The following is a 25326-nucleotide window of genomic DNA, read 5'->3' on the forward strand; positions in this document are numbered from 1 at the left end:
AGCAACAGCTTACCAAGGAGTCTACCAGTGATGGAGAAGAGCAAAATGCCACGATAATTGCTGCAGTTATGTCTGTCCCCTTTGCTCTTGCAGATTATTACGATTTTGGTAACTTTGAAATCCTGGGGTAAAACCTTATTTTCCCAGCAGAAAGTAACTGGGTCTAGCAAAGCTTTGTGAAGTATAGGACTACCATGTTTTCGCACTTCAGCTGGGATTTGTGAGCTCCAGCTGCCTTTCCATTTCTCATTTCCATAAGTGCGTTCTTAGTCTCCTCTGAAGTTGGCGGATGTTTGAGTTCAAATCAAACTGTCTTTGTTCAATTGAGTCTACTATTTGATCATTTGCACTTGACTCATGATTGAGGAGAGTCACAAAATGTTCTTTCCATCTTTCTAGTATCATATTGGGCTCAGTCAGGAGGGTGGTGCCATCAGTGGACAGGATTGGACAGTTATTGGCTCTTCATAGTCTGTAAATGGACTTTAACTCCTGAAAAAAACCTCAGGGTTACACCTACACCATACAAATTAATACAACATATAATACAACATATATGCCAGCAGCATGGGGGTCCCAAGCAGCCCCCGGCCCATGTCCTCAACCCCTGGATCACCATCTTTGTTCTATTCCTGCTTCTGTCAGGGGAATTCTCTGTCCATCTGTATTTCTGAAATGCCCAGCAATGCGGGATCCAGGTACTCATGAAACCTTTCTAGTTAAAGGCCCTTCACATTCTTCACTTAACATCCACTCACTCCTAAGCTGGCAGGAGGGGGAAAACCCCTGACCTGTGGCCTTGGAAACACCAGCAGATGCTGCTCAAATGCAGAAATTTTGCTGGTATGAATGGCTGGATCCTGCACCCCTGAAATCAATGGAATCTTTGCCTTTAACTCCAGGGGGTGGAGGATCAAGCCCTACTCCTGCAGTCCTTGCATGTGAGTCACATCATCTACTGAGCTCAGTGAAAATGTAGAAAGCACCAGGACTGCAAGATGGGACCCTTGAATACACTCAGACTTTGATCTTAGAGCTTGTGTCATCCCAGCCCATCTTTCCAGGGCTTACTCTTGTTTAGATAAGAGCAGGTCTATCAGCTGCTTTTCCCAGTGCAAACTGTGTGTTCAATACACTTATCACTGGTTTAACAAGGCCATTGCAGCTCTGCCTCAGATTGAATCCTCCCCCTGTAAATGCAGAGTTAATTAATAACCCTGCCCTTGCTGGGATGGATTGTTTGGAGAAACTCCTGTACCATCACTACTGCAGAGTCAGATGTTTTGAGCCCAGCCCCCCAGATAGGAGAGGAATGGCTCTGGGTGATCTTAGGGGAGCAGCAGAGCTGGGGGTACAGAGGGGCTGGGCAGCTAAGGGGCTATTGGGTGGTAGGAGGAGTATGGGGTTGTTGCAGGTGCTGTGGGAGAGATGTGGGAGAGAAGGTTTATTCATAAAAGGAAAAAGATATAGATGAGAGCTAGAACTGGTTAGAACTGGTAGAATCAATTACATACAGTGATGGCAAAGTTCTTGATGGCAGGCTTGCAGCAGTGATAGAATAGACTGCAGGTTCAAATCAAGTCTCTGGAGAACAGCCACAGCTGGGATGGGTCATCAGTCCTTCGTTCAATGCTTCAGTGTAGCAAAGCCCCTCCAGAGATAAGAAGCAGGATTGAAGACAAGATGGAGGAGCTGCAGCAGCTTTTTATATTCTCTTGTCATGTGGTCTTTCTTTCTTTGTTCCAAAGACAAGCTGTCCATCACATGGCATGGAAAAACCGCAGAGTTCTCTCCATAGGCATGTCCCTGCATAACTTGCTGAGTCACAAGGCGTGTCTGCCTTCTCTCAATGGGTCAAATGTAAAGCTGATGGTCCTAACAAGCAGGCTAGGCAGAGCTGACACCAACTTGTCTGGGGTGTCACCCAGAAGCATAGCATAAGTTTGAAATACAGACAGTATAGAGCCAATACTTATATCTTTAAATAAAAAAATGATACATGCAAACAGATAGCATAATCATAACCAGCAAATCATAACCTTGTCTTAGACACCTCATTTGACCCCCTTTATACAAGATTTGGTACCACTACAGGACCTTGGTTGCAGCAATGATCTATACGGTCCCAGATTATGTCAATAACGTCACGGATGGGGCGGTGGGATGGGAAAGGATTGGGGGTTCTTGGGGGTGCAGAAGGGACAGCTGAGGGACTGGGGCTGTGGGGAGCTCTGTTTGGGGCAGAAGGGCTTGGGGAAGCAGGGGCCACAGGAAGAGAATGAAGGCTCAGAATGGGAGAACCCCTGCAAGGGGCACTAAGGCAATCACACCATAAGTGACTGCTCCCTCTTTGGCCTAAGTAGTTAGCCAATATTTAGGACCTTACTGGGTTGTTTCTGTCACACATGACCCCTGTACAGTGTCCAAGTGGGCTGGGCCAAGAGGGAGAATCCCACCCAACAATGGCCTTAGAGGGGAGGCAGAGGGAGGGGGAGATTAGTGTTCACACTTCTCAGCACATGATGGGACAAGGGGAGAATCCTGATCCTCAGACTGGGTGGTTGCTTTGTAACTTTGCAGTCGAGATACTGTGGTGATGGACACCAGAGTCTGTAGCTACATAGACACAGGAGGTGTGTTCAGGGATAGCCAGGTGTGTGTGTATAAGTGAGAGTGAGAGATGTGATGCTCCCTGTACAGCGTCCTCACTGAGAGCAGATGGAGCGACTGGCTGGAGCTGAGGAGAGGCCAAGCTGCAGGAACTGGTTGACATGAGGGTAGCCCATGGCTCCGTGTTGCAATGACTATTCTCAACTCACCCCACAGCAGGAGGCAGTTGGCAGAAGGGAAATGCCCAGTTGCTGTTAGGGCAGCACTTTTAGGGGAACAAGGAAGTGAAATTAAACCTGTCACTCCTGGTTCACACAGGGGCAAGCAGGAAAATCAGGCCAAGTGAAGGTGAGGAAGCTGCCAACTGGCCTGTGTCATCTGACAAGTCTGCACAGCAGCTGCTCCGTGCAGAGCAGGGTGGGGGGAGGACACACCCCGACAGGGCCGGGCTGTTGTGGTTGTGGGCGGTTCTCTCCCCAGGCCCAATGGTAGGTGGTGTCTGTGGGTGGAGAGGGCACAGGGCTGCTCACTCCAGAGCGGCACCGAGCTTGAGGAAAGCACAGAGGGGCTGGCAGCTCCCAGGGACAGACAGAGCTGGGGCCAGAGACTGATGGTAAGGACTGACTGGCCCTACCCCCACCATTTTTTCATTCGGGCCCTGGGGCATCTGTACAGAGGGACTGGATACCTCCCCCGCATTCCCCATCACATCGCCCATGGATCCAGGCAGATCTGGGAACCTCCCTCCCCACTTCAGTCCCCTGTTGCCCTTTTAAGTCTCCATCTCTCCTTCCCCCTCTCCTCTCCCATCGGGTTGGGAGACTCTGTCCCTGGCCCAGTCCCGGGGCGGTCGCTCTCCCGGAGCTGGCTCGGCTCCTGCAGGTGCTCAGGGGGGCAGAGCCTGGTCGGGTCAGGGAGGGCAGCAGCTCTGGGACTCGCAGACCCCCGCCCGGGAGCAGAGATGGGGTGAGGAGGGGCCATTTGTGGAGGGTCACTTTCCTGGGGGCTCCGGCTCAGGAAGTCATTCAGGGATCCAGGGATCTGCCTGTGCCTGAAACACCAGGTTTGTGTTTCCCAGATTAACAGGATTTAGGTGGGAAGGCTATGACAGATTCAGAGGTGGCAGTGGGAGTGACCCATGTAGCAGATGACACAATGAAGATGACTGGATGTGGAAGCTGTGGTATGTACATGATCCTGGAGGGGGCACCTGGTAAGAGTTTTGTCTGCATGAAATGCCGTCTGATAGAGCTGATGGAGGAAAAGATCAGAGGTTTGGAGATGCAGGTGGAAAGTCTGGTAGAGTTTAGGAAGGGGTTTGAGCAGATTATGGAGCAAAGACATGAGGTATCTGAAGGGAAAAGCTCAGACTTGCAGATGGAAGCAGGACTAGGGAATTCTGAGGGGAGACTGGGTGAGGAAAGTGGTCAGTGGAAGCATGTGACTAAAAGAACTAGGCAGAGGAAAAGACGGGCTAGTGAAGGAGAAATAGAGCTTCAGAATAGGTTTGCAGAGTTGGAAAATGAAGAAGGGGCTCAGCAGGTAGTCACTGAAGGTGACAGGGCAAGGAAGAAGAGAAGAGCGGTTAGTCCTATAGGAAAAGGGGAAGAGTTAATGGAGTTTACACCAAATATGAGCCCCAGGAGGATACAGGATGGGTTAAAAAGGATTACAAGGGAGAATGGGAATGGAAAGAACTTGCAGCCAGAGGGAACAGGGGATAGACTGGAGAATAGCACCGTCACTAGGAAAAGGCAGGTCTATGTGATTGGGGACTCTTTACTGAGAAGAATAGATAGGCCTGTAACCAGAGCTGATCCAGAAAATAGGAGGGTGTGCTGTCTTCCAGGTGCTAAGATACGGGATGTAGACCTGAGGTTGAAAAGGATTCTAAAGGGAGCGGGAAAGAATCCCCTAATTATCCTTCATGTGGGAACAAATGATACGGCTAGATTCTCGCTGGAAAGTATTAAGGGAGACTATGCTAGGCTGGGGAGGACGCTTAAGGAAATTGAGGCTCAGGTGATCTTTAGTGGGATTCTGCCTGTTCCTAGAGAAGGGCAACAAAGGTGTGACAAGATTATGACTATCAATAGATGGCTTAGGCAGTGGTGCTATAAGGAGGGCTTTGGGATGTATGGCCATTGGGAGGCATTCATGGATAGAGGACAGTTCTCTCGGGATGGACTTCATCTGAGTAGGGAAGGAAATAGACTTCTAGGATGGAGGCTGGCACAACTGATTAAGAGAGCTTTAAACTAGGAATTTGGGGGAGATGGTTGGGAGATGTCCAGGTAATCTCCACGCCAGAATTTAGCATAGAGTGGAAAGAAAATGAAGTAAGAGTGGATACAGCTGTAGGTAGGAGGAAGGGCAGTGTAGATACAAGTCTAATAGGTTATACTGGTAGTAAAATAACCGTGCCTAATAGGGTACAGAATGTGAGTGAGGCCAAACAGCAAAAATTAAGATGTTTGTACACTAATGCAAGGAGCCTAGGTAACAAAATGGAGGAACTAGAGTTACTGGTGCAGGAAGTGAAACCAGATATTATAGGTATAACAGAGACCTGGTGGAATAGTAGTCATGACTGGGCTACAGGTATTGAAGGGTATGTGCTGTTTAGGAAAGACCGAAATAAAGGTAAAGGTGGTGGAGTAGCACTGTATATCAATGATGAGATAGAATGTAAAGAAATAAGAAGCGATGAAATGGATATGACTGAGTCTGTCTGGGCAACAATTAAATTGGGGAAGAAAACTATTAGAGCCTCCCCTGGGATAGTGCTTGGGGTGTGCTATAGACCGCCGGGATCTAATTTGGATATGGATAGAGCCCTTTTTAATGTTTTTAATAAAATAAATACTAATGGAAACTGTGTGATCATGGGAGACTTTAACTTCCCAGATATAGACTGGAGGACGAGTGCTAGTAATAATAATAGGGCTCAGATTTTCCTAGATGCGATAGCTGATGGATTCCTTCAGCAAGTAGTTGCTGAACCGACTAGAGGGGATGCCATTTTAGATTTGGTCTTGGTGAGTAATGAGGACCTCATAGAGGAAATGGTTGTAGGAGATAATCTTGGCTCAAGTGATCATGAGCTAATTCAGTTCAAACTGAATGGAAGGATTAACAAAAATAAATCTGCAACTAGGGTTTTTGATTTCAAAAGGGCTGACTTTCAAAAATTAAGGAAATTAGTTAGGGAAGTGGATTGGACTGAAGAATTTATGGGTTTAAAGGTAGAGGAGGCCTGGGATTATTTTAAATTAAAGCTGCAGAAGCTATCGGAAGCCTGCATCCCAAGAAAGGGGAAAAAATTCATAGGCAGGAGTTGTAGACCAAGCTGGATGAGCAAGCATCTTAGAGAGGTAATTAAGAAAAAGCAGAAAGCATATAGGGAGTGGAAGAAGGGAGGGATCAGTAAGGAAAGCTACCTTATTGAGGTCAGAAGATGTAGGGATAAAGTGAGACAGGCTAAAAGTCAAGTAGAGTTGGACCTTGCAAAGGGAATTAAAACCAATAGTAAAAGGTTCTATAGTCATATAAATAGGAAGAAAACAAAGAAAGAAGAAGTGGGACCGCTAAAAACTGAGGATGGAGTGGAGGTCAAGGATAATCTAGGCATGGCCCAATATCTAAACAAATACTTTGCCTCAGTCTTTAATAAGGCTAAAGAGGATCTTAGGGATAATGGTAGCATGATAAATGGGAATGAGGATATGGAGGTAGACATCACCATATCTGAGGTAGAAGCGAAACTCAAACAGCTTAATGGGACTAAATCGGGGGGCCCAGATAATCTTCATCCAAGAATATTAAAAGAATTGGCACAAGAAATTGCAAGCTATCACTGATGATGTAGGAGAAAAGTGTTCCCACATTGTGGCAGTAATTGTGGCATACTTGGCAGTTCTTGGCACAGTTGGAGACAATAAATCATGTGGCAGTCCATATGGCTTCAGACCAGTCACTGTCAGCAAGATTGAAATTCGTTGTCTGTTGGGAAACTACAAATTACCCTGCAAAATTGCTCAAAAAATTTGAGGCACACCACCTGGGATTTTAGTTTTCAACAAATTCATCATCATTGCCCACAAAAGGTGCCATTTCTCTGCTCTCCTGCTCTTCAAGCCTCCTGGATAACCTTTTCTGCCACAGAGAAATTCTTCCATTGTTACTGCACTGTCTGTGCTCGACACGCCCCCCCGCTGGTTGTGTGTCCACACTGCAAACTGCAGAATTCTGCCTTTGGCTGGCTGCGCTTGTGCTCTCTCTGCTAGCAATCGACCCTCATAGCAAGTGAAGGCTCCCCTTCCACTCTCCTGTGTGGCAGAGTCCTTGGAACCCCAACAAGGCTGGGGGGCTCAACCCACAACCTTGTCATGGTCACTCAGGTCAGGGACTAGGGTGTCCCCACTCCGGGGTGCTCTCTCCACACTGGATGCTTCCCTGACCCACTGATCATTACATACAGTTCAAAGCAAATAGAATTTATTAAACAGCAATCGATTTTAAAAAATAAGGAAACAATGGGAAAGGCTAAAGGAAAAGACATGTCACCCCGCTCGGTGGCATGGGGACGTCACAACCAGCGTCTCTGGAATATCAGGGCTGTTCACAGTCTGTTCCTCACACATCCCAGGCCTCCTGCCCAGGCTCTGGCTGTGCTGCAGGGATGCTGCAGGAACTTGCTCTGGAGGTGGCCACACGCTCTAGGTGGCAGGACCCATCTCCCCAGTGTCATCTGCCCCGTCGGGGTTACGATCCCCCCTCCAAGTCTGGCCTGCAAGGCCTCTTGGCTGGGGGCATCTCCCTGCACTGGGCCCGCTGCCCAGGGTCCCCCTTGCTCTCCCCAGCTGCTCACCACACCCAGCTCCGGACTCCTCCAGCCCCAGCTCCAGCTCCACCACTCTGCCTCAGCACGGCGGCTGCTGCTGCTGCTCTGCCTCCAGTTCCCTGGGCTGCTTCTCTGGACCCCCTGGCTCTGGTTGCTGCAGCTCTCCCCCCAGGACAAGTCTGCTCTGGGGGCTGCTTCTGTGACTCTGCTCCCAGCAGCGACCTGCTTCCTGCGCTGCTTTTCTGGCTCCTCTGGATCTGGCCCAGCTCTGCTCCCCAGCTCAGCTCAGGCCCCTGCTTTCTCTTTAGCACAGCCCCACTCTGCCTGACCCAGGCAATTCCAGCTCACATGGAGGGCAGAACCCCCCTGGCCTCCTGACTCCCTGATTAGCCTGCCCACCCTGTCAATCAGGCTGACCTGGAGCATTGGCCTCTCCCCATTGTTCCTGGGGACTGTCAGTCTCAGGGTCCTGATTTCCCATCGACCCTTCCCCTTTCTTTTGGTACTGGGAGCTAACAACTAAATCACCCCCATTGAGTTTTAGTAAGGGGACAAAGCGAGCTGATGGAAAAACAGCTTCTGCCCTGGTGGTTTTATTGTCAGCTGAAAAACTGAAACTGTGCAAGTGAGGCTTTGCACTGGGGAGGGGGGAGTGCTCAAACATTTAAAGGGACAGCACACCACAAGAAGGGGCCAGATCCTTGGCCCAATGGTGACTGATTGGTAATGCCCATAAACATACATTCATCTCCCTTCTGAGGCCTCCCCTGCCCAGGTGAGCACTCGGTTCTGAAAGGCTGCAGCTTGGCTCAGTGTCCTCAAACTTCAGCTAAACGCCTCCGTTTCTGAGAAATCTTGGAGCAGAGCAGACAAGTGGGGAAGAGTCTCCCCCAGGATCAGTGTCTCAGCCAGACAATGCCTCAGAACGTGCCGCTCTGACGCTGCTGCCTCTGCCCAGGTTATTCTCCTGGCTTTGCTATTGAAATGTGCATTTCTTACAGGGCTGGACTGAGGCACCCCAGCCGCAACATGCTGACAAGGGGCCCTGTCGCGGCCCTGGCCCCATTAGCAGTAGTTGTGGAAGGGGCCACCCACACAAGGGCTGTCTGCTGCGGGTGGAGCCTGTGAACCTATTTAGACAAGCAGGAGGAGAGGCTGGGGGCTCCCTCCCCTTGGGAATCCCAGGGGCTGGGTGTCCTTTTTTCCCACAGGATCAACAGCAAGAATCCTCTCCCTCCCATTGAGAGAGAGAGATACTCGAAAAGGCTCAGGGAGCCCCCCCGCCCCCCATCTATTAGCCAAGGTGTCTATGATTGGATGGGGGAGCTGAGTCATATGACCTACCCCCTGCTGCCACACAAAGCCCCTCTTTTTGCGGAGGGGTTGGCTGTCCCCCAGAGCAGTGAGGCTTGGTGTCAATGTTCCATACACATAAATGGAGCCGTCCCCTCTCATGGCACTGGGCTCAGGCTCTCTACAGACTCAGGCAGGAATCGCTGTGTCTGTCACATTTGGGGCATGTTTTGAATATTTTCTTTGCAACCCAGAAGGTTTGAAACATTCTCTTTTTAATGAAAGCCAAAAGCCTGATTTTATCACATAACTCCAGTAGCTGGGGCCTAGACATGGGTTTGTAGTGCCCCTGTTTCATCTGGCCCTGCCTCCTGCAAATTCCACCCATCAGATGTGCAGATTAATGGCTATCACACATGGTGCCCCTGCAGGTGAAACTCCAGGAAGCCCTGGGCCCTCTGAGGCTGGAGCTGGAGGAGGCCCTGGAGCTGACATCTGAAGAGGAGGAGAAAACCACAGAGTGGCAGGTGGGTGTCTGGGTTTATCCTTCCCCGAGCCCTTCCCCCTGCAGTGTTCCCAGGGTGAGGGGCCAAAAAGCTATAGGCTGATATTACAATCTCCTCTGGCTGTTTGCTCCGAAATGGTGCCATGGTACCAGGAGCGGGAAATGTTTCTGGTGGGGATCACAGTGAAGCATACCAGGGGACAGTTCCTGTCCCATGGTCCATGGCACAGATTCACCCCCGGGCTCTCTGGGGGCAAGAAGGAGATGACATACTCTTACAATGGGTGTGCAGTGTTTGCATGTGAGTCCATTGCCCCATCATACCCACAAACCACGCTGAGTAACTGCAGACGCAGACAGCCCTCAGGAGTGCCAGATCCTCAGAGGTGCTCTCTGCACATCCACACCCAGGGCACCGGGCTCAGTGTGGGCAGATGTTGCCCTGGCCTTTAGGAGTTTGGCCCTAAGGGAGCAGAGCTCAGGGCAGCCCTGGGACTCACTCAGCTGAGCAGACAGAGACAGCCCTTCTTCTCTGCCATCCTCTGCAGCCATCATAGGGCCACTTGACTCATTAATCCTCAGCTGCTGCCTCCTACAATTATAACTACATGGCTGTGGGCAGCCAGCCGGCCTGCCAATATTCACAAAGCAGATACTGTAGTTGTAGAAGGTTCGCATTTGTGTAGAATATATATATTCTATTTGTTCACTCACCCCCACTTCTGGTATTCTCATTCTAGGCGGGGTGGGTGTGCCTATGCCAATGAGATCGGCCCCTGAAGTTCTCTTCCACAACTTGCCACACCTCACCACCAGATGTCAGGGTGGAGCTCATCCTGACACTGCTTACACACAAAAAGAAAAGGAGTACTAGTGGCACCTTAGAGTCTAACCAATTTATTTGAGCATAAGCTTTCGTGAGCTATAGCTCACTTCATCGGATGTATTCCGATGAAGTGAGCTGTAGCTCACGAAAGTTTATGCTCAAATAAATTGGTTAGTCTCTAAGGTGCCACTAGTACTCCTTTTCTTTTTCTGGTACTCATATTTAGTTTGTGATCTACTATGACCCCCAGATCCCTTTCTGCAGTACTCCTTCCTAGGCAGTCATTTCCCATTTTGTATGTATGCAACTGATTGTTCCTTCCTAAGTGGAGTAGTTTGTATTTTTCCTTATTGAATTTCACCCTGTTTACTTCAGACCATTTCTCCAGTTTGTCCAGATCATTTTGAATTATAATCCTATTCTCCAAAGCACTTGCAACCCCTCCCATCTTTGTATCATCCGCAAACTTTATAAGTGTGCTCTCTATGCCGTTATCTAAATCATTGATGAAGATATTGAACAGAACCAGACCCAGAACTGATCCCTGCGGGACCCCACTCATTATGCCCTTCCAGCATGACTGTGAACCAACAATAACTACTTTTTGGGAATTGTTTTTCAACCAGTTACACACCCAACTTATAGTAACTCCATCTAGGTTGTATTTCCCTAGTTTGTTTATGAGAAGGTCGTGCGAAACAGTTTCAAAACCCTAACTAAAGTCAAGATATACCACATCTACCGCTTCCCCCCATCCAAAGGCATGTTACTGTGTCAAAGAAAGCTATCCGGTTGGTTTAACATGATTTGTTCTTGACAAATCCATGCTGACTGTTACTTATCACCTAATTATCTTCTAGATGTTTGCAAATTGATTGTTTAATTATTTGCTCCATCATGCATCCCATGAAGTGAACTGTAGCTCACGAAACCTTATGCTCAAATAAATTTGTTAGTCTCTAAGATGCCACAAGTACTCCTTTTCTTTTTGCGGATACAGACTAACACGGCTGCTACTCTGAAAGCTAAATGGTCTGTAATTCCCCAGGTTGTCCTTATTCCCCTTTTCATAGATTGACACTATATTTGCCCTTTTCCAGTCTTCTGGAATCTCTTCTGTCTTCCATGACTTTTCAAAGATCACATCATAGTGGAGCTGAAACCAGGGACTTAGGCCTAAGCTCTTTTTGTGCAGTCACTGGGATCTGTGCTCCTCAGTCACTCAGACATAAGCAAAGATCCACCTCTGTCTGTGTAGTGCCTGGCACAACAGGGAACTAGCCTGAGTGGCCTCTAGACCCCACTGCAATGTCCTCCATGTCCCCCTGGCACCCACCCCTCTCTGCAACTCCCACAGCACCTGCCCCTCCAGGTCCCTTGCTACTGCCCCAAATTCCTACCTCCTGCCCCACCCCTGAGCACCTTCCCTCTGCCCCCTGGCACCTGTCTTTCCTCTTCCCTCACCACCACCACCCTTGTTCCTGCAGCCTGCCCTTCCCCCCTTGCCTCCCTGACATCTGTCCCCTTCCTCTGCCAGCCTTTATCCCTCTCTTCTCTGCAACCCCCACTACTCCCCTCCTATCCTTTCTGATTCCTTGATGCCTGACCCGTCCCTCCCACTACTCCATGGAGATCTCCCCCTTCCCTTCCCATCTGCTCCCCTTCCCTGGTGCTTGTTCCTCCCCTCTCCTATGTCCCTCACAGGCACCTGCCCCTCTTTCCATCTCCTCTCCTTCCCCTGCCCCCTTGGCCTTAGATGGGGCCCTGACTCTCCTTAAATGGCCAGCAACCTTGTGTCACAGCAATTAATGGGGACACAGGTTAATTTCCCTTTGATCCCAGTGACCAGCCCCTGCCTCCAGCACTGACTCTGTGACTCTCTCCCCAGTGGATGTGACTCTGGATCCAGACACGGCTCATCCCAGCCTCATCCTGTCTGAGGATCAGAAAACTGTGACATACGAAGACAAACAACAGGATCTGCCTGACAATATTAAGAGATTTGATACTTATCCCATTGTCCTGGGCTTTAACAAATTGACAGGAGGGAGGCATTACTGGGAGGTGGAGGTGGGAGACAAAACAAACTGGACTCTGGGGGTTTGTACAGAATCTGTGACAAGGAAGGGGAAGATTTACCTATCACCTGAGAATGGATTCTGGACAGTGTGTCTGAGATATAAGGAATATAAGGCCCTCACCTCCCATTTAACGCCACTGTCCATGAGCGTCAGGCCCAGCCGGGTAGGGATTTTCCTGGACTATGAGGCAGGAGAGGTCTCATTTTACAATGTGACTGACAAGTCCCATCTCTTCACTTTCACTGACACTTTCTCCGGAACGCTCCACCCTTATTTTTATACTTAGAGTTTACAAAGAGGGATTTAGAAACACATCTCCCTTGATAATCTGCCCAGTCCCAGCTCAGGCTGGAGGGAATCTCTGTTCCTGACAGTGACACCCATGGAGGAGCCTGTCCCCTCCCAGCGCTGACCAGCCCCCAGGTGTGTTCCTATAAGGATGGCCTGGGGAATCATCTGCCTGCCACCGCCTCCCCCGCAGTTCCCAGCACCAAGCCTGTGAGCTAGGGGAGAGGAGAGGGGCAGAGGGGGGATGTAGGCTGCTGGGTTGTGGGCATGCAGAGGCAGAGATGTGTGTAGACACAATGTCAGGGGTGGCTGCTGTTGCTGATGTAAGGGGGACTGTTGTCCCCTTACTGAAACTCACTGAGGATTTTTGGTTGGCCCTCCCAGTAACAAAGGAAAGGGGAATTGCAGATGAGAAACCAAGACCTTGGACTGACAGTCCCCAGGACCAATGGGAAGAGGCAAATGCTCCAGATCAGCCTGATTGACAAAGCAGGCAGGCCAATGAGGGAGTAAGGAGAGCGGGGTCCCATCCTCTGTCTGCCCATAGGGGCCGAGCTAGAGCCACAACAGCCAGAGCGAGAGAAGCAGGCCAGGGTTCAGCGCTGTGCTGGGAGCAGAGCCACGGCAGCCAGAGCCAGAGGAGCAGCCCAGAGAGCTGCGCCAGGGGCAGAACAGCAGCTGCGCTGAGGCAGAGTGAAGCTGGGGCTGGGGCTGAGGCAGAGCGAAGCTGGGGCTGGGGCTGGGGCTGGGGCTGGGGCAGAGTGAAGCTGGGGCTGGGGCTGGGGCTGGGGCTGGGGCTGGAGCAGTCCGGAGAGCAGCTGGGGAGAGCGAGGAGGACCCTGGGCAGCGGGCCCAGTGCAGTAAGACCCCACCAGCCAAAAGGCATTGCAGGCCAGAGTTGGCAGCAAACCATAACCCTGATGTGGGGGCCGATGCTGGGGAGATGGGTCCTGCCACCTTCTCCCCAGCACCGGTCACCGCCAGAGCAAGTGTCCGACCCGCAGCATCCCTGCAGCACAGCCAGGGCCTGGGCAGGAGGCCTGGGACGTGTGAGGAACAGACTGTGAACTGCCCGTAAATTCCAGAGACGCTGGTTGTGACGTCCCCGTGCCACAGAGTGGGGTTACTTGTTTCCTTTAAGCTTTTCCATTTTTTCCTTATGTGACGTTATTGACATAAACTATGACCACATAGATCATTGTTGCAACCACTATTATATATTTGCAGCAAATATTGTACAAAGGTTGTTGTGTGAGATGTCTATGAAAAGGTTATGATTTTCTGGTTATGGTTATGCTGTCTGTATGTGTGTAGCATTTTTGTAGTTGAAGTTATGAATATTGGCTATGTACTTGTATCTCAGTGTGTTTTGATTCTAAGTAGCCTTAGTGAAGCTTTTGGTCAGCTTCTTGAGAAAGGACTGTTCTCAGTAAGTGCCCAATCAAGAAACAGGTAACTGACAATGACTCTGGGAGATGCCAGTCCACATCTGAGCTTTCCTGGGAACGTTCAAACTAACACGTAAACAATGGCGTTGGCCTGCAAACTGAGTCATGCATGGTGGACATGTGACTTGCCCATGTGACTCCAGACTCCATCTTGCTGCTGTCATTTTCCGCAGTAAGAACAAAAGGGGTCCTTCCACAGGCAGAGAATATAAAAGGCCCTGAAAACCCTTCCATTTTATCTTCAGTCCTGCTTCTGACCTCTGGAGGAACTTTGCTACACTGAAGCTCTGAACAAAGAACTGTATGACCCATCCCAGATATGGATGTACTCAGAGACTCAATTTAAACTTGCAGTTTATTCCATCACTGCTACAAGCCTGAACCAGGAGCTTTGCCATTACTGTATGTAACTGATTCCATTTAACCAATTTTAGCTCTCATATATATTTCTTTCTTTTATGAATAAACCTTTAGATTTTAGATTCTAAAGGATTGGCAACAGCATGATTTGTGGGTAAGATCTAACTTGTATATTGACCTGGGTCTGGGGCTTGGCCCTTTGGGATCAAGAGAACCTTTTTTCTTTTATTGGGGTATTGGTTTTCATAACCATTCGTCCCCATAATGAGTGGCACTGGTGGTGATACTGGGAAACTGGAGTGTCTAAGGGAATTGCTTGTATGACTTATGGTTAGCCAGTGGGGTGAAACCAAAGTCCTCTTTGTCTGGCTGGTTTGGTGTGCCTTAGAAGTGGAGAAACCCCAACCTTGGGCTGTAATTCCCCTGCTTGAAGCAATTTGTCCTGAATTGATAATCTCAGAAGTGTCACACCAAAGGCAGCATCTTTACACCTTATATTTTTTAATTTGTTGCTGTTCAGTAAATTGTATTTGCTATGAAATGTATATAATGATCAGTGGGTCAGGGAAGTGTCCAGAGTGGAGAGAATACCTCAGAGTGGGGACACTCTAGCCTTTGTCCTAAGTGACAATGACAAGATTGTGGGTCAAGCCCCCCAGGAATCCTTGACCCAGTGATGTTGGGGGTTATGAGGACTCTGCCACACAGGAGAGTGGAAGGGGAGCCCTTGAGGTTAGGCAGGCTTCTGTGTAAAGGGACTAGGAGTGAGGACTCAGATCCTTTCTCAAGTCAATTCCATTGGGGTAGTGTATAAGCCAGGAAAGTTCCCCACAATAGCGGGACCATTCCCCCGCTTACACTAGGGTGGAGTGGGATGGGAGGCTGCAGCAGTAGGAAGTGAAGAGCCCAGATCACAAGAGGAAGACTTGGGGGAGGGGTATATAATGGAGGGGGGGAAGGCCACAAGTAGGAAGAGCCCCTTGCAGAAATGAAAGAGAAGAGACCCCAGTATATGGAGGTGGAGCTCTGAGAAGTGGATGGGGAGATCCCAGGGAAGGGTTGAGTGGGCAGAAGGGAGGGATCCAGGAACAGAGAAAGCTGAAGTCAGGGAAGGGAGGAATGGTGTTAGGAGAGGTGTGAACAGGGGTAGGCAATGTGTCCATTCACAGACCCAAGTGTCCATGGTAAAAATTTTGAGGTCCGTGATAATTTTTCAAAAAAACGTTGAATGACTGAATGACATAACCCCCCCTCCCCCAGTGTCCATCACTAAGTTCAGTAATTTTGCAAAGAGTCCATCGCATAACATGGTGGTGCCGATCCCTGGGTGTGGGTGCCCCCTGCACTCTCTGTTTTTGGGGGAGCCACTAAGCACATGTGGCTCTCAGAATCCTCAGTACAGACAGAACTGATCAAGGTCCCATCTGTGCCCTTAGCTGCACTGCCTCACAGGGCATCTGTGGGACCCTGCAAGACTTGGGGGGAAGGGGAACGTTTATCAGAACTTTATTCTACTGCAAACCATGCCACGGTGTTAGCTGTGCTGGGGCGGTTCTGTTCAGTAACCGGATACCTGGGCAGGCAGTTTGATTTTGTATACAGGCCCACAGTGGGAGAGTGGGGGTGAGTGTGGAGTTGGATGGAAAATAGATCCTGGGAGTGATGGTGAAAAAGTAGCACTCATTGAACGTCTTCAGGGAACCCGGGAACTTGGGTTCACTGATTGTTACACCAACTGGCCCAGAAAGCCTGCTGCTGTGTACCCCGAGGAGCCGGAAGAGGCCTGAAGGCCACAGGTACCAACCCCCGGGGAGGCAGGAAGTAGCCCAGGGGCAGCCCCAGGGGCTGTGGCTCAGTCGGCGTGTTGCGGCTGGATCCCCACCGACGCAGGGGCAGCCGATCCTGCCCCTGCCAGGGCCCTGGGGTGGGACATGGTGGAGTAGGGTGGGGCCGCGTCCCCCTGCCACCCCACCCTGGGTGGCTAACTCCCTACACTTTTCTGAGAAGCTCCTGCTCTGGAGAAGGAGCTTCCTTTACCAGTCACCTTTGCAGACTGTTTGTTCGCTGGCCGCCTGAGACTCCTCAAACCCAGGCCCCAGCCCACCTGCAGACTGTTTGTTTGCTGGCTGCCTGAGCCCCACCCAGGCTAAAGCCAGCCCTGAGATTGTTTGTTGCTGGCTGCCTGAGCCTCCTCAAGCCCGGGGACCAGTTCAGTTATAGACCCTGTTTAAGGGCTGGCAGCTTGAGCCTCCCAAGCCCAGGCTAAAGCTGGCCTGTGACTGTTGGTCGCTCAGCCCTATTGTGGGCTCTTGACTGTCCTGCGGACTCTGGTCCTGGCCAGATGGGACTGGACTGAGTGGCCTCCCTCACCATGGGAGAGCGAGGGACCATTACAGTGTGCCATCTATCGCCCTGCTGCTGTTAGGGAACCCCAATGCCACAAAGCCATCCACTATTTCATGCGCATTGCCAAGAGTCAGAGTCCTTCATAGCAGGATGCGATTAATGGCCCTGCAAACTTGCATTCATGTGGCCCCAGTGGTGGACTTCCCAGCTCCCAACTAATTCATGCCCAACCAGTAACAGTCTGGAGTCTCCATCTTCCACAGAGTGATCACCATGTGCTTCTCCACCCAGAGGGCAACTTTCATTTTGGTGTCCTTGTGCTTCAGTGCTGGGGCAAGCTCTGCACACAGTTCCATGAAGATGACTTTCCACACAAGGGCGGCAGGGATCATAGGCCAGGAGAGGCTAAGCCTCCCAAAACTGCTGATCCACCACACGTGAACAGCGACACCTGGGCCATGGCCACGCCTGCACTCCGCCCTGAGGTCCCACTCTTCCCTCTGAGGCCTGCCCTCACTCCACCCCTTCCTGGCTCTGCTCTGCCCATTCCCCTGAGGTCCCCACCACATACTGCTCACTGAGTAGGAGGAGAGGAGTGAATGGTGACAGCAAGCAGTGGGAAAAGGGTTTCAGTGGGGAGGTGGCTGAACAGCTCCACCCATTCCCCCTAGGCCTCCTCTGCCCTCTGCTTGCTCCTCTCCTCCTCAGCAGACAAGAGGAGTGACGGTGAGGGGCAGGCAAGGGGGCCAAGTGGTAGCAAGCCATGGGGTGGAGCATGGGCAAGGTGTGGAGAGGGGCAGGGTGTGGGGCAGAGTGGGGGTGGGGCAGGGCAGAGCTTGGGCAGGGCCACCAGAGGAAGGGGCGGGACAGGGGGATAGATTCCCCTAGGGGAAGCTTCACCAACTGGCCATATTTCCACATCCAAAAGTTGTGCAGCCACTGCCTATCATCCCAAACCTACATAATATGATCCCACCACTCAGTGCTTGTTTCCCGAGCCCAGAAGCGACGATCCACCATATGCAGCTGCTCCATGAATGCTAAAAGTAATCTTGTGTTGTTCCTTTCCATGGCACATAGCAGGTCAGGGAACTCTGATTCCTGTCCAGATTGGGAGTCCATGATATGCTACATGACCATCCATGATGTGTTTATAACAGTGACCACAACGGTAGAGAGCAGTGCAGGATCCATCCTTTCAGAGAGAGATGGCGGGCACACAGTAAACAGGGACCATTGAAAAATGCCATGAAACACAGTTGGAAGCCCATGGAATGATAGGGTGGGAAAAACTGCATCATGGGACGTTGAGCCTGCACTCATGACACACTGCGATCCACTCTGTGTTCCCACAACTCCTAGCTGCAGAAGGTGCTGAGTAGCACAGTGGGATAGCCACGCACAGTGCACTGCTCTTACTGTTGAGCACTAAGTGTGGACGCGCTCTGCCGACGGAGGAAGCATTCTGTGAACATGCACAAGTGATGTAATTATACTGGTTTTTGATTGTTGGCATGACTTCAGTCAACAGCATTGTACCCAGTTGAACTAAATATATCTGCAGTAGCATGTCTAGTCATTGCTCCTTTCCCACCACAGTTGAGTTTCCACTCCTGGTCCCAGGTGGTTGCTCCCCAGACACTATCAGGTCTCCTCAGTCTGTTCCCAGATCACCATCTTGCAGCTGGAACAGACAAGTGTCCTGAGAGCCTAGTGGATTGGACGTATCTGTTTATCCCACACACTGTGCAGTGCAGGAGCCTTCTAACCAGCTCCCCTCATGCACGCTGCCCACAGCCATTGGACTTCAACCCTGACCTGGGGAAAATCTCTCTCTAAAGCTGAGATGAAAGTTCTGATTCCACTAGCCATTGAGTCATTGGCCTCTGCTGCTGAGACCGATGACAAAGGGAACCAGTCAGTGCAGGTCCTGCTAGTTATATCTGTGTATGATGGTGACACCTGCCCCACTAGGGACCAGGCTGAGATTCCAGCACCTTCCACAGTGGCCTGTGACCTGCCACCAGATGAACTTTCAGCCACTGAGAGGGGTTTAGCATTTGATCCTTTGTGTTCCTTTGTCACTATTGTCAGTTCCTGACCTACTGGCTGATTGCTCAGCTCTGTACTGCAATGCCATCTCATTCCATTTTCTTAGGGTCAGAGACAGTTTTTCCTCACTGCTGGTTGATGAGGTGTCCTTTGTTTCCTTATAGCTGGAGGCAGTCTTTTTTTCTTGTACTCCAAGAAGAGGAAGATAGGTGGGGCAGCTGCGGAGAGGAAAGAGCAGGAGAATGGAAGATTTGAAATAATAAGGGAAGGGGATACAGTAGAAAGAAAGAAGCAAGGCAAAGGGTGAAGGTGAAATCAAGTGAGAGGAAAGAAAAGGAATAGCTGGAAGGAGAAAAGAAAAGGCAGAAACCTTCAGGTTAGAAACTTTACAGTTTTTATATACTCCCATCCTGTGACTGCACAAAGTCCAGGCTGCACCATCCTGGATCATTGGCTCCCAGGGTATGTCTCTTTAAATCTGCTCCTGCACAATACCAGAGGGACCAGGTTCTCAGGACAGCTGTCTGGGGATTCCAGCTGAGTAACAACAAGCCTGTGGCAGGAGGGGACCTGCCTAATTGCTGCTCCATTACTGGCTCTGGAGAGTGAAATTCTTTCCACTCTGCAGAGAGATCCCAGGGTATTTCTAAGCACAGCCAAAAATCTCCAAGTGGAAGCTGCTTCCAAGGATCTGGTCTCTACAGACTGTGAGCACCATTTGAGCTGAGCCTGAATCACCAAGTCCTGGGGAGAGGAATCAGAACGAGACTTCTCCCATCCTCATTGCAATGACACTGCTGGGCAAAGGAACTTCTGGCCAAACCAGCACCAGGAGCTGGCACAGTGTGGCATCTGAGCCATGCCCTTTATCTGACCATGCCCCTGCTACCAGCTACAGGCGGGGCCTGGAGTAATAGGAGCCCTGAGGGAAGAACTCATGTTTACAAAAGCAAGAAGAGCCAGAAGGGAGAGTGTGTGAGTCAAGGGCGAGATTTCAAACTGCTCTGTGAGAAGAATCAGATCCCAACTGTGAGATTTGTGACAGATCCAAGCAGCACAGAGCTCACACTACAGTTCCCATAGAGGAGGCTGCCCAGAGTAATGTGGTAGGAAAGCATTGTCCAGTGTAACATTTCCTAGCTGTTGTCGATTTCTCTGTAAGATCCCAGCACCTCTGACCTTCTTGCTCCTCTGTCGGACTTCATCTTTCTAAGCTGTCTACCCATAACCATTAAATAAATAAAGTATTTGTTGGCCTTTCTCTGTATGCACTGCACAGCCCAGAGTGAGAGCAGGGCACCACTGGGTGACACAGGAATCCTGATCTGTTGCAGGAACACCATTACGGTGTGCCCCTGAGAGTTAAACTGTAACCCAGGAGCCTCAAACCTTTTGGGTGGGGTCTGGGAAAGGGCGCGTTTAAGCATGAGGCAGGCTGAGGTGTCAGCACTGCACCCAGAGAGTCTAGGCAGTCAGACACTGGGTCCCCATTCTCAAGAGGAGGTATTAGACAATAGGTCTTCACCCCAAGAGTGTGCTAGGAGATTAGAGTACAGGCTGGACTCTGTTCAGGCTCTGTAACCGTGAAATACCCCACGAGCCAGAGCAGCAGATTCCCCTCCCAGCTGTCCTATGGGGTGGCTCACTGTCATCTGTGCCACCCGCACACCAAGCAGAAAGGCAAGCTGAGAGTGCCAATATGCACAGCATGCAAATCACCTGAGCAGAGGAATGAACTCCTTGTCCCTGAGCTCAAAGAACACTGCCTATTCCCTCAAATCAGTACATGGTGCCATGGGTGTTCTTGACAAAGGAGTTTCTGAGGAAACATTTGCTCACATAGATACTAAAACTTTGGCAGCTCACTACGTTCTGAGATATTCCTAAACTGGTCTTTCATGCCATTGAAAAGCTGATCTCAGGGGCAGTCCAATGGGACACATTTTTGGACGGTCAGAAATCTAGATTTGTTTCAGGTAATCACAGGGTTAGGAGGGACTAAAAGGGTCATCCACGCTAACTCCCTGCCAAGATTCAGGAGCTGTTGTGTCTAAACCATCCAAGACAGACGGCTATCCAGCCTCCTTTTGAAAACCTCCAGTGAAGGAGCTTCCACAACTTTCCTAGACACTGTTCCATTGTCCTACTGTTCTTACAGTTAGCAAGTTTTTCCTGAGCTTTAATTTAAATCTGCTATTCCTAATTCTAAAACAAAGTGTTATAAAAATCTGAAAATGATAAAAGCAGAGTATTTGGGGGTATGTTTTGGGAACCCCTTGACCAAATAACTCCAAAATAGCCTCACAAGCTCTATTTCAGACTCTTTTAAAGAGTACCATGTTTAGAAGGAAGATATATATCCACATGGGTTTCAATGCACTTCCAAGTTCATAAGCAGGTCATTTTATGGAGGGTGGCAGCTCTACAGCCCCTTGATTAAACCAGTCAACTTGCCCCCCCATAGAGTGTACCCCACCTTACTCTTAACTTGTCTTTTGGTCAGTGGCGAATCAAATCCTCTGCACCTCCTCGCTCCCTCAAAAGAGTGGAAAACACCAAGCAGAAAAAAGCTTTATATTTATTAAAAAGGTTCAGTTAACAAAAAAATGAGGGCTTCAATCACTTAGGGAGTGATTATGTAAGGTCAGAACAGAGAAAAAGTGCAACATTTGCAGAAATCACTTTTCCAAGGCATTAAAATGGCTCCACTTTTCATGAACCAGTGAATTAAATAGATGGATTACATAATGAATGACACCATCACGTTCAGTAGCATCTCCCAGTCCCTCTGTCACCCTGGCTCATGTCTCTCCTTGTCACTTTCTTTCACTTTCATTCTCCCACTCTCTGAGCTCCTATCTGACAGTCTCTGACCCCTACAGTCAGCTACACTCCTCAAGGATCACACAGGCCAGTGACAAACAGGTTGCACAATTCTTGGAGCAATGCGGTTGGTTTCTCCATTTCAGTAGCATCTTGGTCTTTATACTTTAACAATTCAGAGGCCCCATCAAGCCTTATGGTCATACAAACTGATTGTATGGTAGAAGGCTTTCAGGAAGACAAGCGTTCTCCAGGGTCATAGAAATTAGGGTGTCTGAGGCTAGAGAAGTTGATTTCAGGGTCTTTAGAAGGGATGTTTTCCCCAAGTGTCAGGGACACAGTCTGAGCTGTGATTGTTCACTCTGAACCCAAAGCCAGGGGTGCATTCTCTCCCCCCTGAAGGAAGCCGGTGGGAAAGTGAAGATTGGGGCATCATTATCAGCATTCAGAAATGTCACCAGCCCCTGTTCATAGTCCAGACAAACCCGGATCCTCCTGGGGACCCAGCTCAGGGGCAGAGGAATTTTAGGGGAGGTGAGAGCCTGGAACTCACCCCACTACTGCTCCATAGCCCGATCCCCCACTCAGGGTTAAAGCAGAACAATCCCTTCCTCCTCACAGACTCTCTGGCAACCCCCACAGCCCAGATTATTTCACCTCCCACCTCCACCTCCCAGTAGTATCTCCCAGATGTGAATCCCTCACAGCCCAGCACGCAGGGTATCAAATCTTTGATCCAGGGTATCAAATCTCTTGGGATTTTTGGGCAGTCTGTGCCATTTGTCTCCCCGTCTGACACTTTTCTGACCCTCAGAGAGGAGGAGTTGGGGATGAGCCGTGTCTGGATCCAGAGTCACATTCACTGAGGAGAGAGGGAAGCAGAGTATTAGAGCCAGAGATCAGCCCTGAGGTGAGTGGCCTGTCCACTCATTCCTATGAATTTAATATATATAATGCGTATGAATATCTATGAAAATCCCAGGGTCAGAGTTAAGGGTGTTTGGATGATAGTGAGAATGTTTCCGTTCATTGCTGTGGGCATGAACTCAGCGTTAAGGTTGGGGTTGGATTGTTTGTCCGACTTCAACTTGGGCACGTCTTAGTAATGTTTTTATTTTTAGGACTGGTTGTGTCATGGTCAGCATTGGCTTAGCTACAAGTTCAAGAAAACATTTTCATGGGAATTTTCTCGTAACTGAAAAATAATCTCCACCTTGAAATCTCACCCTGTCTGTGTGATCCTAGAGTATTCTCTTTTTTTTCCTCCAGTTCAACTGGCAGAGTGTCTACAGGGAGAAAAGATAAAATCAGTGAGATTTTATGTTGTGATATTTATAACAACATCCCCACTCTTAATTCACATGACTGTGTTTTAATTGTGGCAGAGAAACAGACAGAGAGGGACAGAGACACACACAGGTCTTTAATACAAACGAGTCTGAAACCTTCCATTTTCTCTTTCATTCAGGCATCTCACAGCAATGGAATCAATATCCATTAAGTCTCTCAACCATCCTAGGAGGTACAATCTCTAAGAGTTGTTTACTGTTCTCTCATCCTCCCTCTCCAACCCTTGGTTGATTTGTCTCATTCTCCTATTGCCTTTTGTCATGACCTAGACCCAGATCCTGTAAGGACTTTAGCGTGACTATAATTTTATCTACTTTGGGCCCTTTGCCATTAATAGAATGTTAAGGGTTTGCAGGATCAGGGCCCTGAGCTGTAAGCTCTTTGGGTCTGTTTGCTCAGCATCTGTACAGAGCTCAGAACAATGTGGTCCTTGTTGTCCATTGACTGAAATACAAACAACAACAAAAACATTGTATAGATTTGGAAATTAAGGCTGGAAGAGGTTTGGCTCAATGGGCCAGATTCATGCCTGCACTGGCAAAGGGATAGAAGGGGACAGTTTTTGATCTCCCTATTCGTAGTATCATCGAATCATAGAATATCAGGGTTGGAAGGGACCTCAGGAGGTCATCTAGTCCAACCCTCTGCCCAGAGCAGGACCAATCCCCAACTAAATCATCCCAGCCAGGGCTTTGTCAAGCCTGACCTTAAAAACCTCTAAGGAAGGAGATTCTACCACCTCCCTAGGTAACGCATTCCAGTGTTTCACCACCCTCCTAGTGAAAAAGTTTTTCCTAATATCCAACATAAACCTCCCCCACTGCAACTTGAGACCATTACTCCTCGTTCTGTCATCTGCTACCACTGAGAACAGTCTAGAGCCATCCTCTTTGGATCCACCTCTCAGGTAGTTGTAGGCTGCTATCAAATCCCCCCTCATTCTTCTCTTCCGCAAACTAAACAATCCCAGTTCCCTCAGCCTCTCCTCATAAGTCATGTGTTCCAGTCCCCTAATCATTTTTCTTGCCCTCCGCTGGATGTTTTCCAATTTTTCCACATCCTTCTTGTAGTGTGGGGCCCAAAACTGGACACAGTACTCCAGATGAGGCCTCACCAATGTCAAATAGAGGGGAACAATTACGTCCCTTGATCTGCTGGCAATGCCCCTATTCAACGGTTACAGAGGCCAGTACAAGCCTAGCACATGATAGAGAAGTCCTGAGGTCCTGGCACAGTTGCACCCTTGTGCCACTGGCCTCCTGTGATATTTCCCAGGTGTACCCAGGGTTGTGAGCACTTCACTGCCGTGTGCCTTACCATGAGAAGCCATATCTGCGCCTGCCTTGGGCCAGCTCCCAACTCCATTGGCCATAGGCAACACAAGCACTGCCCTCTAGGCCCCGTAGGCCCTGCAGTCTCACTTCACGTTACTGATTGGCTCATTCCAACCCTCAAACCCTGCAAGCATCTCCCTGGAGCGTCCGTCCCCTGGTTCACCGGACACTCGTAGTGTTCACGGATTCGCTGCTTCTAAAGAAACAGTGCACACCAGTTTAGCCGTTACACTTCAGGTCACTGTGCTGCTTGACACAAGGCACTTAGCTATTTTTGTATTGAAAACAAGCACCGTATACTTTTATTTAACAAAGAATCAAGATTCAAGTCATAGCAAGTAGTATTGGAAACAAATGGTTACATTTAAAATAGGGCTGTCAAATGACTAAAAAGCATTAATCGTGATTAATCACGAGATTTTAAAAAGTTGTGATTAATCGCAGTTTTAATTGCACTGTTAAACAATAACAGAATACCATTTATTTAAATAGTTTTGCTCTTTGGGGGAAGAGTGTGTGTGTGTGTGTGTGTGTGTGTGTGTGCGTGCGTGCGCGCTGGGGAAGCGTTGTCTCTTTAAGCAGAGCACTCAGAAGCCTGAGCACTTTTTCAGCCAACAGCAGCTCCTGTCGACCGCACTCATTCCTGAGCTGGCAGCAGCAGCAGACAGGCTCCCCCTGTTCCCTGACCCCAGCTCAGCAGTAACCAGGTACATGGGTGGGGGCAGGGGGAACCCCAACATCAGCCCCCACCCCACCCCTTCCACTCTGTGAAGAAGAGTGAAGCCAGGTTCCTAGTCTGGAGTAGCTTGGTCTGGGGTGGCTCCATGGGTGGGAGGGAGGAGCAGCAGTGGAGAAGGGTGATGCGGGGAGGAGCACCCCCGCCCTGGAGGCATGCAGCAGCACCCCCTGAGCACGGCACCCTAGTATGCAATTAATGCACATTAAAAAAAGTATTGAGTTCTTCTGAGTTAATCACATGCATTAACTGTTATTAATTGGCAGCCTAATTATTATTTTTATTACCAATATTTGCACTGTACAATTTGCAATCTACAAGTCGAAGCATGAAGGGGCATACAAATATTTAACATATCTGGCACAAAAATACCTTGCAATGCCCGCTACAACAGTGCCATGAAAATGCCTGTTCTCACTTTCAGGTGACAT

At 49.5% G+C, this 25326-nt stretch overlaps 2 protein-coding genes and 1 long non-coding RNA gene across 18 annotated transcripts in view; 1 reads left to right on the forward strand and 2 right to left on the reverse strand.

Moving 5' to 3' along the window:
• LOC144929091 (butyrophilin subfamily 3 member A2-like) overlaps positions 1–7827 on the reverse strand; it is a 23866-nt gene extending 16039 nt beyond the window's left edge. Inside the window, exons 1-2 of one of the 7 annotated variants that reach the window (XR_013634641.1) lie at positions 7481–7827; positions 14–492 (exon numbers count right to left, since the gene is read on the reverse strand). Coding sequence is in view for 1 of the 7 variants with exons in the window: in XM_078848839.1 (XP_078704965.1) it covers positions 6671–6788 (118 nt within the window). In the remaining 6 variants the exon portion in view is untranslated. The other 6 variants (XR_013634642.1, XR_013634646.1, XR_013634643.1 and 3 more) reach the window with 6 other exon arrangements.
• LOC140898275 (uncharacterized) overlaps positions 1–25326 on the reverse strand; it is a 2445793-nt gene that overhangs the window by 1976295 nt on the left and 444172 nt on the right. The gene's annotated exons all lie outside the window — the stretch shown is intronic.
• LOC144929429 (uncharacterized) lies at positions 3036–12748 on the forward strand. 2 transcript variants are annotated; one of them, XR_013634658.1, is made up of 4 exons: positions 3036–3223; positions 3689–3823; positions 9178–9273; positions 11966–12748. It is a non-coding gene; the product is annotated as an uncharacterized LOC144929429 (long non-coding RNA). The 2 variants fall into 2 exon arrangements; XR_013634657.1 differs by having other exon boundaries at positions 3689–3793.

The sequence above is a fragment of the Lepidochelys kempii genome, chromosome 14 (assembly GCF_965140285.1).
Source record: "Lepidochelys kempii isolate rLepKem1 chromosome 14, rLepKem1.hap1, whole genome shotgun sequence".
Lineage (NCBI taxonomy): Eukaryota > Metazoa > Chordata > Testudines > Cheloniidae > Lepidochelys > Lepidochelys kempii.